Source organism: Ursus arctos, unplaced genomic scaffold (assembly GCF_023065955.2).
Source record: "Ursus arctos isolate Adak ecotype North America unplaced genomic scaffold, UrsArc2.0 scaffold_19, whole genome shotgun sequence".
Taxonomy (NCBI): domain Eukaryota; kingdom Metazoa; phylum Chordata; class Mammalia; order Carnivora; family Ursidae; genus Ursus; species Ursus arctos.
Window position 1 is genome coordinate 26,629,158 of NW_026622863.1, and position 19,207 is coordinate 26,648,364.

At 44.3% G+C, this 19,207-nt stretch overlaps 1 protein-coding gene across 6 annotated transcripts; it reads left to right on the forward strand.

The window, feature by feature from the left end:
* The first annotated feature begins 692 nt into the window (after nt 1-692).
* Nucleotides 693-18,107, forward strand: ZNF821 (zinc finger protein 821). Of its 6 annotated transcripts, none has more exons than XM_026495151.4 (9): nt 694-985; nt 1,426-1,706; nt 2,917-3,004; nt 4,316-4,432; nt 11,362-11,487; nt 14,151-14,296; nt 14,965-15,069; nt 16,217-16,383; nt 17,149-18,107. In XM_026495151.4, exons 4-9 carry the CDS (start codon nt 4,393-4,395, stop codon nt 17,801-17,803), a joined length of 1,239 nt encoding a protein of 412 aa, XP_026350936.1. In that variant the 5' UTR covers nt 694-985; nt 1,426-1,706; nt 2,917-3,004; nt 4,316-4,392; the 3' UTR covers nt 17,804-18,107. The 6 variants fall into 6 exon arrangements, with proteins under 6 accessions (XP_044238414.1, XP_026350936.1, XP_026350937.1 ...); XM_026495152.4 differs by having other exon boundaries at nt 1,645-1,706; XM_044382479.3 differs by lacking the exon at nt 11,362-11,487 and having other exon boundaries at nt 693-985; nt 1,645-1,706.
* Nucleotides 18,108-19,207: the final 1,100 nt, after the last annotated feature.

Genomic DNA, 19,207 nt, shown 5'->3' on the forward strand with positions numbered 1-19,207 from the left:
AGTGCGTCTAACCACTTTCAATTGCCCCAAATGCCCCTTAAGTGGCAACAGTGCCAAAGTTACTCTGCTCTGTATCTTAAGCCCCTTGGTCTACAGCTACTGTTATTTTACTAGTTAAGAATCATGTTGGAGACTTAAACGCCTAAAAGAAATCTAAAGATTTTTCTCCTCTAAGGTTCTGACAGCGGACCTTGGCCCCTCCCACAAAGGCCCGTGGCCCCTAGGTCTTGGTCACATTAAATGCCTTGGGGGTCGAAGAAACAGCGAAGTTTAGGGGGAACCAAGGGAAGAGGGTTTGGGTTGGGGGAGAGACTCAGGTTGGGCTAAGGAGGGGGAGCCTGCGGTGTGTGGTTGGGGGATGTGGGTTTTGTGGCTGAACTCAAAGGTGGGGTAAGAAACCAGTATCGGAGCTGACTGTCAGGGCGGAGTTCACAGGTCCAGGAAAGGATACGGGACCTGTGGGGCTGACGGGGCTGAAGAAAGACCAAAGAGGAGGCGAGGCTGGGTGGCCCCCGGGGCGCGAGGATGGAGGCGAGGCCCCCCCTCACACATCTGTGATTGGACACTCCCTTAAGTCCCGCCTCCCCAGACCCCCTCTCCTCTAAAGCCCCGCCCACGCCGCCGGGCGCGCGCCTGGGGAGCGGGGAAGGGGACCAGCCTGGAGAAGGGGGGAGGGAGAGAGGAGAGGCTCGTGCACGCGCCCCACTCGCTGCGGGTGCGCGAGCAGCGCGCTCCCGCCGCCCGCGTCGCCATCTTTTCCCCCTCCGTCTGTCTGTCTGCCGTTGGCTTTGTCCGTCTGCAGCGCCGCCCCTCGGCTCCCCGCCACCGGCTTGGCTCGAAGCCGCCCTCCGCCTGCCGGGGCCCAGTCCCGGAGAGCCCCGGCCCGGCCGGCCCGAGCTGCGGCCCGGGGCCCATTGTCCGGCAGTCCTTCTGTCCGGAGGCGGGGCCCAGGGACGCGGAGCGCCGCGGAGCGCCGAGGCGCCGGGTAAAAAGACCCCCGTCTCCTTCCCTCCGGGGCTAGGCTGAGGATGCAGGGGCTCCTCGCCCTCCCCCTTGTTCGCCGGCTGTCGGTCCTTTTGTCTGTCTGTGTCTGGGGAGTGGGCTCCGGCTCGCTGGACCGGGGGGCGGGGGCAGCCCAGGCGCCGACGCTCCCCCAGCGCCGGTTCCCGAGACGAGGCCGGACTCAGCTGGCTCCCCACCAGCCGTTCCTCTTTCAGTCCCTCTGGCGGTCTCGGGCGCGGGAGGGGCGTCCGCGCCGCCGCCCTCCCGCCGTGGGCCCAGGTCGGGCAGGGCCGGGCACGGCCGGGACGGCCCCGGCGTCTGACAGGCTGGGGTGGAGCTGGGGGAGGGGGAGGATGGGCGTGGGAGTGCAGACCCGGGTGTCAGTCCCGCGTCGCGGTCTCGCAGAACGGCTTCTAAATTTAGATTTCTGAGAAGACTGTGTCGTCTGAGGGTTTGTCTGAGCCGCCTGGGAAGACCTCTGGCTTTTGTCGATAATTCCTGGAAATCTACCTGTGCTCATGCTTGAAGAAGCCAAAGGGACCATCTCGGCTGATTGTACACATGCTCCAGACCAAAGAAAGTGGGAACAGGGTCAGTGAGGCAGCTACGTGACCAGCTTTCTTGTCCTCTCCTTTGTGGCAGATACAATCACTGGGATTCAGGCGAGTTTACTTTGCTCCGTGGGAACTGCACCAGAGCTGGAGGTGGGAGTGCACCCTCTTTTTTTAAAGATTGAATTTCACCTGTTTTTTTCATGCTCAAGTCTGTGGTGTGTTCTGGAAGCTGCAACCTAGCACCTGTGGGAGAGCAGGGACAATGTTACGGGGAGATGTTGGCCCCCCTCCAAAGGACTATTAACCTCGTTCTAAAGACGAAGCTTCCTTCCTTTTTACATAGAACCCCTTGTAAACCTGAATCTCAGCGTTCACCTTTCTTCCTGTCCCATTTTTTCTTCCAGATGGTGATGTTAAGGCGGCTCTCCATTTACATTTTTTTGTTGGTTTTAGATTCGGGCTTGGGAACAGAGGCAGTGTTAAAAGTAAAACTGAATGAGTGATTTTTAGGACGATGTGTCTATGAATTTTAGCTTTTATTGCCTGTAAAACTGTTGTCTAACCTCTGAGATCTTAATGTGTTCAAGAACGCACTTACACTGCCGTTTATGTATGTATGTATTTTCTTATGTATTTTCTAGAGTCCACGACTCCACAGGCTTTCTTTCTTTTTTTTTTTTTTTTTTTGAGGCAGTAAAGGGTGTTTGCTTGTTTTTTCCCTTAATCCCTCAGGTGTGAAGTCCCATTGGGTACCATCTGGTCAGTTCCCCATTCCGCCGCTAGGAGGATTGTGAGATTCAGTGGACACTGCCTATTTGAATATGCAGATACTCATCTGTGTTTCTGACTTGCAGCTTTAGTATTGAACTGTTGTCTCACCAAGATGATCTGAATTGAGTCTGTCTCAAGTTATTTGGTCTTCATTCAGAAGGATCTTCATTACTTTTATCTCACAGTTTCAATTTCTAATCTTGAAGAGAAATTTTAAACATTAGTTAATATTTCATTTTTTCTCTTATATAATAGAGAGGTATAGCTCTGCAAATTTTAGAAAAAAATTATAGACATCCTGCATTTCATTCAACTTTCTACCTTGTGATTCCACAGAGTTAAAGGAAAAGACCCAAAGTGAATATTCCTTCACTGCTTCCATTAATAAAGTAACTACTTGATTAGAAAGAAATGACCTATGCAAACAAAACTTAGCACAGAGAATACATACCATTAGCACTCAGCATATTGCCCTCTAACTAGTTAAAATTGATTTGTACTGTATACATTTGGAGTTGGGGTTTTTTGGTTTTTTTCTGTTGTTGTTTTTTAATTAAAGGTCTGAAAAAGAACTGTGTTTGATATGCAGATATGATAGAAGACTGCCTGAGAGCTGCTTCCTTTGCCACTTCCTGTGGAGGCCTGTCTTTGCCATTTGCGGTTTCTTTCTTCTTTTGGTAAGGGGAGGCAGGATCTGATTACAGGTCTGAGGTCCTTTCTAGCTACATCGAGAGGAGTTAGTTGGCATAACAGGAGATGAGTCTTCACTAACTGGAGGGCAAAGTATAGTTAGCAGTAGCCTCTCACGATGCCTCTTAAAGCATTAAACTACTTGCTTATTCAGTGTAAGTACAATTTGAAAAGGCAGGAACTGAAAGAAAACTTAGAGGGTTAACAGGTCTATATTCTTGTCTTAGTAGGAAAGAGAATCTCTCTTTTTAATCTGTCTATTTATTTACTGTGCCTTTCATAGAAGATTTCGCAGTTTTCACTACTAATCCATTTCAGACTCTCTAACAACACTTACTGCTGGGAAAGTCTTTCTTACAAACTAACCAGGAACCTCCAGGCTTACGTATCTGTTCCCTCCAATTTCAGGGAAGCAGATGCAGGTCTCTGCCGCACTTCTCATTTGGGGAGCTTTTCTCTTTGTTCTTCCCACTGATCTCTTTGCTACATAGAGGCTGGATTGAAAGGAGGCACTAAAGTTATTAACTTTGACCGCCACTCCAGAGCATGTGAGCAGGGCCAGATTGATGTTCCACACTGGGGTGTTGAATTAGTACTCAACAATGTGGATGGCATATGGCTTTTCCGGTGAGAGCTCATCTTCAACATTGGAAGCCTGATTGCATTTAGTGCGCTGTCATCCTCAGTGCCCAGCATTGTGTCTACCCCACAAGATAGAGGCTCTATTTTCCATGTTGATTTCATTTATAGGTGCCTAAAAGTTTTGAGACATTTCCTGTCTCACAGGGATGTGATGCTTTGTCACCTCCAGACAAGATAACTTTTTGAAAAAAACACCTGGAGGCTCCCATTTGTGCAGATTGCAGGGCTTGACTTCCAGTGGGTGTATACCATGTGAGCTACCACCCCCTTTTCCTTCCTTTTGCTTCTTTTTGTATTCACGGGGGTTATCCTTTTGAGCCTGCAGTGCTTCTAAAGCTGTTCGCCTGAGTTTTTTGCTTCTTTTTCTATCCTTTTTCTATTCTATGACCTTGATCGTGATCAATTAACAGTATTCTGGATTCCACAGATAGATTTAGAGTGGAATTCTCTAAATCCTTTGAAGGAGTCCCCTCTTAAACTTCTTGGGATCTTGATGTTGTGCTAGAGATCTATTCATTTCTTTCTTGTTAAAATTCAGTTATTTATAACTGGTGAGTTTTATATACTCAATAACTATTTTTAAAGTCTTTTTATCTTTAATTTTGTCTAACTTCTGGGAAAAATGACATGTGCTAACAATATCCTTATTATCATAGGTCAGCATCCTGCAAGGAGGTAGTAACATATCCAGTTGTGAAACTGGGAAAGGACAGAGCTCTCGGATCAGGGAAACATGTCCCGTCGGAAACAGACAAATCCAAATAAAGTTCACTGTAAGTACTGGGTTTTGTCTTCTGGAACCTGGGAACATTGAGGGTTGAAGTGAAAGAGTAATCTGAATTCAGGTGAAAGCCTCAGTTTGTGCAGGAAAAAGGGTTAAAGAGGTTGAACAGGATGGGTTTAAAGTGCGTCTGGTTGCTGGAGGAGGTGTTAGAAACTTGTTTTAGTAGGTGCACTTGATTCATCCTTAGTATTCACATTAACAGACGTTTATAGTATATCTGTACAAAGCCTGTGCTAGATGCCAGGGCTATAAAACAACATAAAGATATATGAGGCTATCATGTAGCCACAGATACATAAAGTAATATCTAAAAACACAAGACAGTATATGCTGAGTGCCATATAGGGGTGCTGCAGACTGTGTGTACTACAGAAGTTAATAGGAGGGAGTGAGTTTCATGGACTGAGGTAGCAGGGAATGCTTCGTGAAAGAGGCCCTAGACTGTGAACTTGACTGGACCTTAGAAGGTAGGAAGTGGATTTTTAAGAAAGGAAGAAGGAAGAGGGAAAATCAGGTGGGGGAAATGATGTGAGCAAAGATACAAGAAGGAATGCACAGGGGCTCCTGGGTGGCTCAGTTGGTTGAGTGCCTGACTCTTGATTTTGGCTCAGGTCATGATCTCAGGGTTGTGAGATCGAGCTCTGCATTGGGCTCCACACTCAGCATAGAGTCTGCTTGGAATTCTCTCTCTCCCTCTGTCCTTCCCTCCACTTGCACATGTATTCTCTGTCTCTCTCTGTCTTTCTCTAAAAATAAATAAATAAATAAAATCTTAAAACAAAAAAAAGGAATGCACATGTTCAGGGGATAAGGAGACTGTATGAAGCAGAAGTTTTATTTATTCAGGTGTCATAGGACACAAGATGAGGTTGGAGATGTTTCACTGTACATTGTAGAGGCCTGAAGGCCAGTCCAAGTTCATACTTTATACTGTGGACTATAAGGAGGTACCGAAGGTTTTTGAGCGGAGTAAATGGAGTGACATTTAGAATGCAGTGTTTTAGGACTATGAAGCAGTGTGTGGGATGTATCCCATGAGGGAAAGACTAGGTATGCATTATTGCCTTGCATTGTTTCTCAACAATTTTATATGTATGTTTTATTTCATCAATTAGACTGTAAAATTCTAGAGGGTAGGGGCGCCTGGGTGGCGCAGTCCTTAAGCGTCTACCTTCGGCTCAGGGTGTGATCCCGGCGTTCCAGGATCGAGTCCCACATCGGGCTCCTCCGCTGGGAGCCTGCTTCTTCCTCTCCCACTCCCCTGCTGTGTTCCCTCTCTCGCTGGCTGTCTCTCTGTCACATAAATAAATAAAATTAAAAAAAAAAATTCTAGAGGGTAGAGACTATGTCCCATTTATATTCCTGCTATTCCTCTCTACGTCTAGCACTGCTTATAGAGGATGTTCAAAAATGTCTCTTTAAATTAACATTAATATATGTATGCAGATTTGATGGAATTAACCAGTTTCCTATGATCTGGGCAGATAAGCATCCTCACCGAAATGTTTAAAAAAGAGCCAAATAGTACCCTATTATTATGGAGAACTGACTACACAAGGTACAGGAACATCTGAAGAGAATTCAGTGGTATAATTATAACAGGTTTTTTCTTGAGGAAAGAACTTTACATATGAGAGAATAGATTAGTCAAGGAGTTTAAGATAAGAGGATTAAAACTTATTAAAAACACACTGTATGCCAGGTACTATATACCTTGACTTACTGGGTAATTTCAAGAGTGAGAGAAGAAACAGTAGGAACAGAGGAATTAGGAAGACTTCAACACTGTATAGGTTAATGAGATTAGGGTGGCAAGCCTCCATATATGATTAATTCTTCAACTCAAGTCTTGGAAAGGTTTTATAAGAGAACAAGTTTGATGCTTCTAGGAGTATATTCTGGAATAGGTGGGTGTGGAAGTCTGCTTAATATAAAGGTGAGTGAGTAGTTGAGGAAGGGTTTAGAAGTTGCTGCTTAAACGGTGAAATGTAGTGGGCCTGAGTGTGATGGTTGTTGAGAGAGACCTCTCTAGCCCAGGTAATCCAACCCAGAGGTTCAGGAGGATAGTCTTCTCTCTGGTTGAAAATGAGTAGTAATAAAAGATACAGATGTGACCCCAAGAAGGCAGGGCAGGAAAAGGTACTCTTAGTACAGATGAGGGGTTCACAAATAAGGCAGCCATAGGAGTTGGGCATTTACCTATAAAAGCCACCTGTCCAAAAAGATTTGGTTAGATTTAAGGAGAGTAGCTGGTGGAGATGATGGGATGATTGTGATAAGGCCAGGGAAAGCCAGTGAAGGCTTGTATGGTCTGTGCCTGTGTCCACAGAGCTTATATCCATCTGCTGACTCTCTTCCTACCATAGCTGAACACAGGATGAGCTGGTATTGGGTCAGACAACAGATGAACAAACAGGCCACGGAGAAGAGAGTATCACACATCCACAGCGGCAGAAATACAGTTTCCAGAGCGAGTGAACAGCATATTGTGGTGGAGTGGGTGGGACTGTGCAGGCTCTATGGTGGGGACCATTAAGAGGGCTGTGAACAGAAGTATTCAGCTGCAACTAAAAAGCAGACCCCCAGGGAGGGGCTGTGTTCAGTGATGCATTTGGGTGGGGAACCGTGGAGGCTTCTCAGGTAATAGACTAAGCCTAACTAAAGAAGAAAAGACACTGAGATTTGCTGGTGTCTCAGGACTTTCTACTTAGTGACTGTTTGGGGACTGAAGCCGATCCTGCCATTTTCAAAAGGGCCTCTTCTCATCACCCATGACAATAATGGCAAGTAGGAATAGGTAATTTCAGTCTTCTGGCCACTTGAGTCTCCTATCCCCTTGCAGTGAAATAGAACCAATCAAATGTATTGAATTTAATGCTGCTCATCTATTTAAAGTAAATGGAATGGACTCAAGGTCTGGGAGGCAAGAATGTCTGCACAGGCTTTGCTGAAGTGTTAAAGCCAGTCGGCACTTGAGTAGAGTAATAGCAGAACTCCATTACATCTGCCTTCTGGGAAGAAGGTTGTGTGGCATGAAGCTCAAAGCCCGCCTAAAAGAATGTATTAAGAATCCCACTGCTGTAGCCTGACAGCATTTGTCAGATCCACTTTAGAAGCCAGCGGGCAGGCTGCACTGGCAGTTCCTCGGCTTTCCTCAGGACTGTCTCTGTATCTAAATTACCTTCATGATCTCTCCTGTCCCCAGAATCATCCAGGCATAATCGTGTAGTTTGCTCAGTTCATTAACAGATTTGACACAGAGCTTTCTGAATAAAAGCCCAGAATTGTTAGTATCAGAGAAACTATGGATGGGCTGTTAGACCTTCCTCATCTCACCTCCTTCTGAGTACAAGTTTCTGTCAGCTGTTTCTAGAGAGGTTGAAAATAGAGTCCGTTGTACAATCATTTGGTGTGTTTATGCCAAGCAAACCACTAAGAAAAGGAAAACTTTTTTTTTTTAAAGTTTTTCTTAAGACACTTTTGTTTTCACATTACAAAGTACAAACAAGACTAAAAACTTTGAACTTCAGTAAAAGCTTCTCGCCTTTTACAGAGGAGTAGGGAAAAAAGCCTTTAAAGTCCCTTCTCTTCCAAAAAGCACAACTTGTTTTGTCCTTATTCGTTCTGTCAGCATCCTTGTGAGGTAAATGGCTGTGTTCCCAGCATGTGGTAGCACCTTGGGTTACAGAGACTGTCAGCTGGAATGGAATCCTAAACTCCTCATTCCCAAGATTAGCTCATTTTTTTCTGAATTTGACATCTGCTCTCTTAGAATTTTTTTCAGCTGCTTTGCTTTACTTAATTTCAGTCAGCCAGAAATTGCATTTATTTAATTGAATCAAGGGGTCAATACAGAGAATTGTAAAATCTTTGCCTTTCTAGTAACTTTCATCCCAGACTTCTCATCTGTTCTCCAAACTTGCTTGGATGGCCTTCTTCTTGTCTGGTCTGAAAAACCTTAGCCAAATCAAATAGCATCTTGATTTCATACCAAAAAAAAAAAAAGTAGCACCTTGGTTTTTACTGTAGAGCTTAGATGACTTGTTCTCAACTATTAATAGACAAATAAATACCAATGTTACATTAAATAAAATGGTTGCCCTACATTAATATCTGGAGACCTGAGGTTTTTTTTTAACCTACTCCAATAGTCTCAAGATAGAAGGAAATAATAATTCTGCATTATAAAAAAAGGCAATTATATAACACTTCTTAAGCACCAGTATCTCTATGGATCCTATTTGACTTGAGTTACTATGACACACTTTTAGGTATGTAAAAGGTATCACTACTTTTAGTATCGTAGTAAAAGGTATCACTATCTTTTTATGAAAGGATAATTCTGGACAGTGGGATTTAGAGCTTAGGTAAATAGTGACTACTGAAAGATCATTCACGTATCTTCTCCTATGAGATATGCCAAAATCACTTTTTTAATGGTTTTTATATATTTTCCTTTACATTGATGTTTAAGGTAGGAATAGCCCTGAGGAATAAAGTTTCCCTTAGCCTTTTTCCCAAGTCGGGAATAGAACCAAATATAAGAGCACAGCTTTTCTTTCCAAACTGCCAAAAAGGAATAACAGAATTAATTTGTTCCAACTATCGTAAGTGAGATTGCCAGCAAAAGTCCTAGATAGGGACGTCGTATGGGATAGACTCTTCTCTGTTCTGTGAAGGCCTAAATATTTAGATAGTATCAACAGGCAAAAATATTGAGCTCAAGTTGATGGGTCTAAACTGAATTACTAGTTGATCTTGAAAGGTACTTATCCTTTTAGATGCCCTTCTACTAATCCAATGGTAATTACCTAGTAAGGGAAAAAGAAGTATTCTTCCTATGTTATAAACCTAGTTTGTTTCTGAGTAGGTTTCCTTAGAGATGAGAAGTGTCACTGATGAGAATGGTCTGCCCCTTGGTAATTATCTACGGGTATATAACGTGTCCCTTAGTGCCATTTCTGCCCATGATTTCCAGGTCCGAAAGCATGCATCCACCCAGAAGAATTCAGTAACTAGTCCAGTTGGCCATGGTCTTGTGGTTACAGTGCAACCACCATGAAGAAAAACATTTTCTTTCTACAAAAAGGATGAGGAGGTGCTGTAACAGAATTCACTGTTTACTTTCCCTCGCAGTAATTTATATCCAGTTTGTGATTGTGATATTTTGAAAATGGACTTAAAGCTGCTTATTTTTCTTTTACCTGAGGTCAGTATGGCTAGAAGATTCACTTGAACCCTCACCACCTCTACTCCCACTCACAGTATTGATCAGAGTAGCCCCAGTATTAGTTAGTCAGCATGGTAACTCACCACAGTATCAGAACCATCAAAATGATGTTCCCTTGTCATTTACTGGCCTTGAGAACAGTACTTTGGTATTTGAGGTGTAGCATCAGTTTCTTATGGTACGAAGGTAACATCATTGCTAGGATCAGAGCCATTCTTCTCACACAGAGACAAGTGTTTGTTTTCAGCAAAACCACTCTGATGAACCATCTCACCTGCTTATAGCTCTGCTTGAAAGCAGTTTGAAATACGGATATTAGAGCTGTATGGATCAGGTTTGAATACTTTGCTCTCCTATAAGCCTTAATTCTCTCTTGAGTAAAATACGGGTAGGAATACCTACCACATAGAGTTTTGCAGAGAATTAAGATAGAAACTATAAGGCACTTAACATAGAGTCTGGAACTAGGACGTGCCAAATAGTAATTATTAGTGTTTAACACTTAGCAGATGGATGCTCACTGAATTTTTGCTGAACAAATGTCTAAGTGAATCACATGAAGCCTACTTCATATTAGTTCTGTCATTGCCCACAGACTGATAGCACAGGTCAACTGACCATTTCTCCTGCCTCATTGTATCCTGGCTTGGAACCCGAGCCTGTTTACTTTCCTTTCTCTCCAGTAAGAAAGCGCCTGGCCTCTCGTCAGACATTTCACTAGGGCTTTTTATTATTCTCTCTTGGTGGCTGGAGAATGGGGACTGTAGTTTCCACTCTGAGATAATGGAAACCTCGAGAAACCCAATTCTCTTTTCTCCTTATGCCTGGCCTCTTGGAAATAAAAGAGCACTTAAAAGTTAACTCTCCAGCAACTACACAGATCCTAGGCAGAGTTCATCGAAAGTAAATGCATATTCAGGGACAGGTCCAGGGCTTTTGGATATCCCATACAAGAAAAGAAAAGAAAAGAGAAAACACACCACATTGACCAAGGAAACTAGATAACAATATTATTTGTTGCAAATTAGTTGGTGTCTTTCAGGAAGTTTGTTCCTTAGCAAAAATGAGTTCATATAATTATCTGTTAATCTATTATTCAACCAGTTGTTGATTTGCTTGTGGTTAATTCTGATAGACATAGAAGTAGAGTCAAGGAAGAACTTCCAGAGCATGTCTTGGAAGGAGGGTGGCTGAAAGGTGAGTTTAGAGAGATTGTTATTTGGAAGGATTATTTGAAGCACTTGTTTATAGTCAGAGGTAGACACTGGGTCAGGGCCATAATGTTAGTACACTAAGAATCAGAGATTGTGCCCAGATTTGTTGCCCTCTCTTTATCATCCTGTCACTTTGCCTCTTCTGCCTCTCTCACCAATCCTGATGGAAGGTTACAAATGGAATTGAGATTCTGAAGTTAAATTAGTAAAGTAGCAATTGATTACCTTTTGAAAGGAGTCAAGATTAGAAGGATTTAAGCAAGTGATGCTTTCTAGAGCATCTGGCTTACTGCCCAGGAAGAGTAGCCTCGCCCAGAAACTCCAGGAGGCAGCAAGCTGACTTAGAGATGGATGACCCCACCGCAGGGTACCTGCCTGTCTCCTACCTTTGAATGGTCTGACTTTCCAGCCAGCTTCCCTGGGGATATATGCTGCCCAGCTGGTGGCCTGACTATTTTTCCTTGTGACCACCAGGGGATCAAGTATTTGCTGGGCTAGAAGAGCAAGCCCGCCAGGCGATGATGAAAACTGATTTTCCTGGAGACCTTGGCAGTCAGCGACAAGCTATCCAACAACTAAGAGATCAGGACTCCAGTAGCAGTGAGTTCTGCACCTTCTGGTAATGACTCAGGGCAATGGGAGAAGAATTATCAGAGTGTGTGTGCTCTGGGGATTGTGCATGGGGGTTGGGAGGAAGACATGAAGAAGGAGATTTGTGGATCCTCAGTGTTCCCAAAGGTGTTCTAAGGTGTATGAGCATATGCTTATCCGGAGAGAGGACAGGTTTGGCATTATGTTTTTTTTAACTCACGGACTGCAGTACTTGGTGCAGTGCCATACACAGAGAGGTTTGTGATGACTGTGATTGGGCAAGGGATCATTAGTACTCAACCTGTCCCTGGCTTAGGTCAAATGAAAGGAATCTCTTTTTCCTAGAGTCTATGTACTCATTATTAACAAAATGTAAGAGTGGCATTAATGAAATTTTTGCTTGAGGACCCCGTTTTAATGTTATATAAGAGAATTTCCTTACTAATGAGATTATGCATCATATGAAATGCTGAAGTCAGAGCACCTCGCTGGCTCACTTGGTAGAGCAGGCAGCTGTTGATCTTGGAGTCGTGAGTTTGAGCCCCAACAGTGGGTGTAGAGATTACTTTAAAAAAAAATCAATTAAAAAAATGGAATTTAAAGAAAGGAATAAAATGCTAAAGTCAAGGTGTTCCCACACCAAGTCCTAATAAATCTCTGGAAAGAGTAGGAAAAGACAGTGGCAGGTAACTAGCTGACCTCATGGATCATCTGTTCCATGACCTGCCTGCACAAATATATTTTGAGATGTGTTGTTTCCTAGGATGATTTCCTTACTTTACTAATCACACCCGTCTGATATTGGTTGGTATTACTGTGAATGCAGAGTGGCATTTTTTATTTTTCTCCACATTTGAGGTTGAAGAATAACAAAGAGGGAAAGAGTTCATCAGCCTTTTAGGCACTACAGTTTCCACTCAAACTAATAATCTAGCAACAACAAACAAATAATAATTTAGTGTCTAATTGCTTGGGTACAGAAAAGTAACCCAAAGATTTCTAGAAAACCCTTGGAAGCCGCCAGTTTGAGTAACAGGATAGGAATGGCAACATCTATAAAATCTAATAGGTTTCCATTCTGGAAAAGCTGCATCATCCCTCTAGATGGCATACTTATTTTTAAAAAATCATTTTAGTAGAGAGATGTGTTTGGATTTTTGATCAGTCATGTAATGTGTTTGATACAATGTTGTCTTAGACTAAGTTTACAAATATTCCAGATAAGCTGGTGAGAAAATATGGTATGATTTAATCTGTTCCAATCCTTCATTACTGAGATGAATTCAGATGAAACTGGGCTAGGGAATAAGGCATACATACCATAGGTCCTTCCAGGGCCCAAATCCAGTCCACGAAACAAGTAGAATGTCTAATAGAGACACATGTAACTACTAGCAGATGATTTGGTTAGACTTTCTTATGAAGAAAAGGAATGTAATCAGTTTTGCCCAGAAACTGGTGGATTTCAAAATTACACAAAGGATAGTAGAGAGAAGACAAGAAGCACTGTTAGCTAGGAAAGCTGAGTCTCACAGGTGAAAGTCTGCCTTGTATTTCTCTTGCTCACAGTCAGGCCCGGGAATCTATGATCTAAGTGTGGTTGGGATGGGGCTGGAGTCTCACAGCTTCCCTAGGCTTGGCTTCCTCTTGTGATCTTCAAGGTACTAGCACTTCTTTTTTTTCTTTTCAGAACAAATTCCCTTTTTTATCATGGTTTTTAAAAAATCTTCCCCCCCTATTTTATAAGTAATAGGGGAAAACATCAGTCCACAAAAACCTTGCAGATCCCCCAGCCACAGGCAGACACCCCCCACAGCCATGTCCTACCCCCTAAATCAAAACAAACTCAAATCTTACTTTAGTCACAAGAAATTATATTTCATCCTAAAGAATGGCCTGTTCCCTTCACTTAATGCAGTCAGTTATCTGTCAGATAATCCAGAGAACCAACACAAACAATGGATTTATTTAGCCTAGAATTCTGAGGTACTAGCAGAATAAGAACACCCTGAGTCAGATAGCACAACAAATGGCCAAAGGTTGGTTGCTGTGCTCTTTTTTCTGCTGGATTGAACAAACCTTTCCCTATAAGGTGACATCATTTTTAACTAATTTACTACTGCCTCCTTTCTTGAGAAGAGGGAGAAAAAACTTGTTGGTTTTTCTCTAAGTGTGCCTTAGGGTTTGTTGGGAGAGAAAAGATCAGTGGGACTCAGAATAGAATAGTACATGTGATACCATTGGAAAAATTGTGCAGGGGGTTATGGAGAAAAGTAAGTAATAAAATCAGTGAGAAGTGTGGGTAAGTCAGAGTGGTGTGTTGTGGGAATGAGCATGGTGTGAGGTGCGTGGGAGGTGTGATTTCACATATGAGATATTTGGGAATCATGTGTAAGAAGAATTATTTTTATGATAATGTACAGAACCCAATAACTACTGTCTAATGCAATTTTGCCTCAGATTTTCTCTTTCGTGTAAATGGCATTATAAACAATAGCTATAGCTCTTCCACCAACATGATTTGTACCCATCTATACAAACTGTACATTGATATAAACTATTATGTAAGGCCTGAAAATGTTTTCCATTATAGCTACAAGCTCTAAGGTGGAAAGCAATTCAAGATGTATTCATGGAAAAATCAGAACAAGTGACCAAATTGTATGTTCCAGGTGACAGTGAGGGTGATGAAGAGGAGACCACACAAGATGAAGTCTCTTCCCACACATCAGAGGAAGATGGAGGGGTGGTCAAAGTGGAAAAAGAGTTAGAAAATCCGGAACAGCCTGTTGGTGGGAATGAAGTGGCAGAGCATGAGGCAAGTGACAACAGCTCCCGAGTCCAGGACCCCACCTCGCACCCTTCTACTCGGCCCTGATGCGCTTGATCCACAGTAACGGTCTTGCCTCTGGTGGGCTCCTGGGCCTTCATGTGAAGCCCTTCTTCCTTCAGAGCTCCATTTACCCAACCTCACACACAACTCTCATCACACCAGCTTTCCTATCCATCCATATATCACTAACCCAGGTACAGCTTCCCCACTTCTTTCCAGACAGAATATCTACTTTTGCAAGACTATCAGCCGACTTCCTGAAGCGTACTCTTGAATATGCTTGCAAATATAAGTCCGAGTGTTACCTGAGGTGCCATCTTTTCTCTAAATTGCTTCCTGAGGATTCCTGCAAGAAGCAGAGCAGGAAGGAAGCTAATCTTCTCTCTGCAGAGTTTAATGGGGGAGGGGGGATAAATCAGCAATCCTGGGGCAGCCCTGTGTCCTCGGGGCAGGAAGCCTGGGAGAAAATGAAGATAGAAGCAAATGTGATTCCCTTTCCCTATTACTTTTCCCTTCGGTCCATAATGGGAACTTAAGAAAAACAAGTGATATCAGGTTGTGTTCCTTTTAACAGGATACCCTGTTAAAAGAGGTAGGGGCAGGGCAAAGAGTGGTAAACAGTCTTAATGAATTGCCTACTTGTTGAATTGCAGGTCACGGGGAACTTGAATTCTGACCCCTTACTTGGACTCTGCCAGTGTCCCCTCTGCCAGCTAGACTGTGGGAGTCGGGAGCAGCTGATTGCTCATGTGTACCAGGTATGGGTTGGGGAGCCACGCACTCTGGAACACGAGTGCCAGCAGCTCGTTTAGCCCTTGCCTCCAGCTCCCAGGGGAACCTTGGGTTGTTGCTTCCAGTAAGACTCCACTCCAATCCCTAGAATGTTTTAAAGAATAAGTGGGATATGTTGGGTGAACCTGTTCTGCGTTCCCAGACAGACACACTATGAAAATTAAGTATTATTTTTTTCCAAATTACTTAATGCATGTTTGTTTGTTTGAGAGGGGTGGGGCAGGGGCAGAGGGAGAGAGAGAATCCTAAGCAGCCTCCACACCCAGCACGGAGCCCAGTGCGGGGTGCAGGGTTGGATCTCACAACCCTGAGATCATGACCTGAGCCGAAATCATGAGTCGGACCCTTAATCCACTGAGCCACCCAGGTGCCCCAGTGCATATTTTAAATAGCGACATAGAAACTAACGTTAATAATGAGGTCTTGTTTTAAAGAAGAAAAAAATGAATTAACATAAACGTTTCTGTAATACTAGAGAAAGTATAAATGAGGGGATCAGAAGAACACAAGCTTGTTGTGCTCTTTTTCCCCCGATCCAGTCGCAGAGCACCTGTGCCTTGTGATCTGTATTAGAAAGGTATTAGCACACATGGCAGCCTTGGTTTTACCGTAAAGATAGTTTGTTCGTGAAGGGAGGGCTTTCTTTAGAAGATTGTTTTTAAAAGATTGAAGAAAAGGCAGGACAAAATGCTTTTGGATACCAGTCTTCCTAGCCAGCTTCTACACTTAGCCTTCACTCCTCCCTTAATACACACCTGTACCTGCACAGTGTGAGGCAACAGATAGAAATTATCCCAAGCATGAATTCTTTGCAGGTTTTGAAGAGGGCTCTGGCTCTGGAGCCCTATTGTTTACCAATCCAGCCACATGTTCCAGAATATAGTCAAAACTCAAACTAATGAAATCTGAACAATAATCTGAATGGCCTGGCCCTTCTGAAGGCCTGTTAACACAAGAAACTCTTACTTTTCCAGGTGCTAAATGGGGAGAATAGTTGAAAATCCCTTGTTCTGAGACTAAGGAAAGGGGACATTTCCCAGAAAGCAGTTTCTAAGTGGGTGTAAATTATCTTAAAGGTAGCATGAATTGACAGATTAAGGCTCTGTTTTACAGCACACTGCAGCAGTGGTGAGCGCCAAGAGCTACATGTGTCCTGTCTGTGGCCGGGCCCTAAGCTCCCCAGGGTCATTGGGTCGTCACCTCCTAATCCACTCGGAGGACCAGAGGTCTAACTGTGCTGTGTGTGGAGCCCGTTTTACCAGCCATGCCACGTTTAACAGGTTAGCTGGTCACCTAACCCTCGTGCTCTGGGAACAAATTACTCGGTGTGGGTTCTGCTTTCCCAAATCAAAAGAAAGGCTAGAAATAGGTAATGCAAGGGCAACTGACTCTTCGGAAATACAAGTAATGAAGCTAGTAAATATGCCCGTTCCATTAGATATCCCCAAAGGGAAATGAATTCTCATTTCTTTCCCCTATTAGAATAATATTTTCAACTACAAAAAAGTGGGTGGGGGGAGTCCAATAACATTCATGATAAAGCTTGGAGAAGTTACAGGGTGCTGAGAGGCCCCTGATGTGTGAGGACACAGTCTATACTGTGTCCCAGGAAGACTGGGACTGTGTGAATTGTGTCCTAGTTAAATTTGCATTCGGTACAATGCAGAGTCGGCCATGGCAGGAGGGGTTGAGCCAGTGGACTCCTCTAAAGGCGGCCTCCACCTCCAGAAGGACTGCCATTTCCACAGTAGGACTGCCTTGCACAACTCTTACAAACAGAATCAGCCAGCTGGAATGAAAACTGCACATTTGTGGGGGATATCTGGCAGTTGGCTCAGTCTCTAACTCCAGGAGGGCTTTAAAACTTGGTAGACACCCTAGCCCAGAGAAGGTGTGGGGTGGGGGTGGTAGAAGAGGTTTCCCAAGTCCTCAAGGCTGACCCCTAGTGGTGAACTTGGAGCAACTGGCCTGGTAGGACAAGAGTCAGAGCTGGATACCTGAGTCTTGCTAGGAGACACTAACCACCCCCAATTTTTGTATTCCAGCGAGAAACTCCCTGAAGTACTTAATATGGAATCCCTACCCCCAGCCCATAGTGAGGGTCCCTCCAGTGCTGAGGGGAAGGACATTGCCTTTAGCCCTCCCGTGTACCCTGCTGGAATTCTGCTTGTATGCAACAATTGTGCTGCCTACCGTAAGCTACTGGAAGCACAGACCCCCAGTGTTCGCAAGTGGGCCCTACGCCGACAGAATGAGCCGTTGGAAGTACGGCTGCAGCGGCTGGAACGAGAGCGCACAGCCAAGAAAAGTCGGCGGGACAATGAGACTCCGGAGGAGCGGGAAGTAAGGCGCATGAGGGACCGTGAAGCCAAGCGCCTGCAGCGCATGCAGGAGACAGATGAGCAGCGGGCACGCCGGCTGCAGCGGGATCGGGAGGCGATGAGGCTGAAGCGGGCCAATGAAACCCCCGAGAAGAGGCAGGCCCGGCTCATCCGGGAGCGGGAAGCCAAGCGGCTCAAGAGGAGGCTGGAGAAAATGGACATGATGTTGCGAGCTCAGTTTGGCCAGGACCCTTCTGCTATGGCTGCCTTAGCAGCCGAAATGAACTTCTTCCAGCTACCTGTGAGTGGGGTGGAGTTGGACAGCCAGCTCCTGGGCAAGATGGCCTTTGAAGAGCAGAACAGTGGCTCTCTGCACTGAACCCACCTGCCCTCCCACTCACCCAGGTCCACAGGGATCCGTGTTACAGCCACCCACAGAGCCCTGTCCTTACTGCCAGAGGAAGGCTTGGGTTTGTTGCAGGTGGACCTAACCACCTCTTGCATGTGGGAGCAGGATGATGGGGTCAGCAGGGAGCCGGCTTCAGGCAGCTCTGGACGAGGGAGTAGGCACTCCAGAGAACTGGACTCCCAGCCCACTGCTGCAGGGCATGCTTATAGGACTGTGGGGCCCAGTGCCACCCACGGAGTTGTGAGGGCAAATAAATTAATTTTATCTTTACTGGCCTTTTTCTGCTTTTCTCTCCGTTTCATTCTAGCAAATGAAGTGATCTAGGAGAGACCTAGCTGGAAATTTTAGGCAGGGACTTCTGGCGGATTGTCTTCTGAAGGGAGGGTGCTCCTCAGTTTAGGTGGCCCAGAGATCCCTCGTTTGGGCCTTTACAGGTTGATGAGGCGTTAACTATGACATTAAAGAAAGAACCAGTGCTGACCTACTGGGTCCATTCCCACAACCCTAACAAAGATCATCTCTGGTCCTGAAGTCCACTTAAACCTAGCTTACCTTTTCCAAACTCAGAAGTAGACGCCTTTCCACCTAACTGGCATTTTCTAAAGAGATGCAGTATTTAGGCTAGGTATTGGCTACTTTTCGCAGCAGACTGCAGTTTGTTAAACTTTAAAAGTTCTATTCTAGACAGCAGTCACCTTCATTTAGGAACGTGTTCATAAAATTAGCTCTAATATTAAGGTCTATAGCACCAAGGAACTCTTGTTTGAGAGAAGAGATGATCCATCTTCTTATTTATTCCCCAGAGCCAAGGTAGGCTAAGACCCATTGAGAAAAATCCAGAATTAAGGTGAGATGAGAGCTCAAGTTGCTAGTGGTCAAAGCCAGGGCAAAATAACCAGTTTGTATGTCTGCCAAACCAAGGAGGAGACAAGAGCTGAGGTCATTTCTAAAAAGTGTCTGTGATGATACAGAACAAGTACAGAACTTTCCTTAGCCTGCACCAAAGGTTGTGTACAGTTTAGATAATTATAGATCTCGAGGTCCAGAAGGAAGTGCCCTAGTTAAGTTGTAGCCAGAAAAATAACTATGCCAGGAATGTGGACCTCTTCCAGTATCATAACAAGGAAACTTGGACTCCTCTCTGACCTCCATAGGTTTAAGGCTATTTAATAGTGTTAACAGACCCCCTTCCCACCACCAAGCTAGGGTTAATTCCTACCAGGCAGGCTGAAATAGTTGTGTTCTGGGAACATAAATATTTTAATAAGCTTGTTCCAAAGTACTGGACATTTGAAAGAAAGTACTTAATTGAGTCAAATGTCTGTCTCTCACAGAGCTCCATACTGAAGTCCTACTTGGGATCCCTCAAAATGG

Coding starts and splice junctions, on each gene's coding strand:
- ZNF821 (XM_026495151.4), top strand. CDS start 4,393: ATGTCCCGTCGGAAACAGACAAATCCAAATAAAGTTCACT. Junction 4,433..11,361: donor AAATCCAAATAAAGTTCACT/GTAAGTACTGGG, acceptor TGTGACCACCAG/GGGATCAAGTATTTGCTGGG. Junction 15,070..16,216: donor TGATTGCTCATGTGTACCAG/GTATGGGTTGGG, acceptor TCTGTTTTACAG/CACACTGCAGCAGTGGTGAG.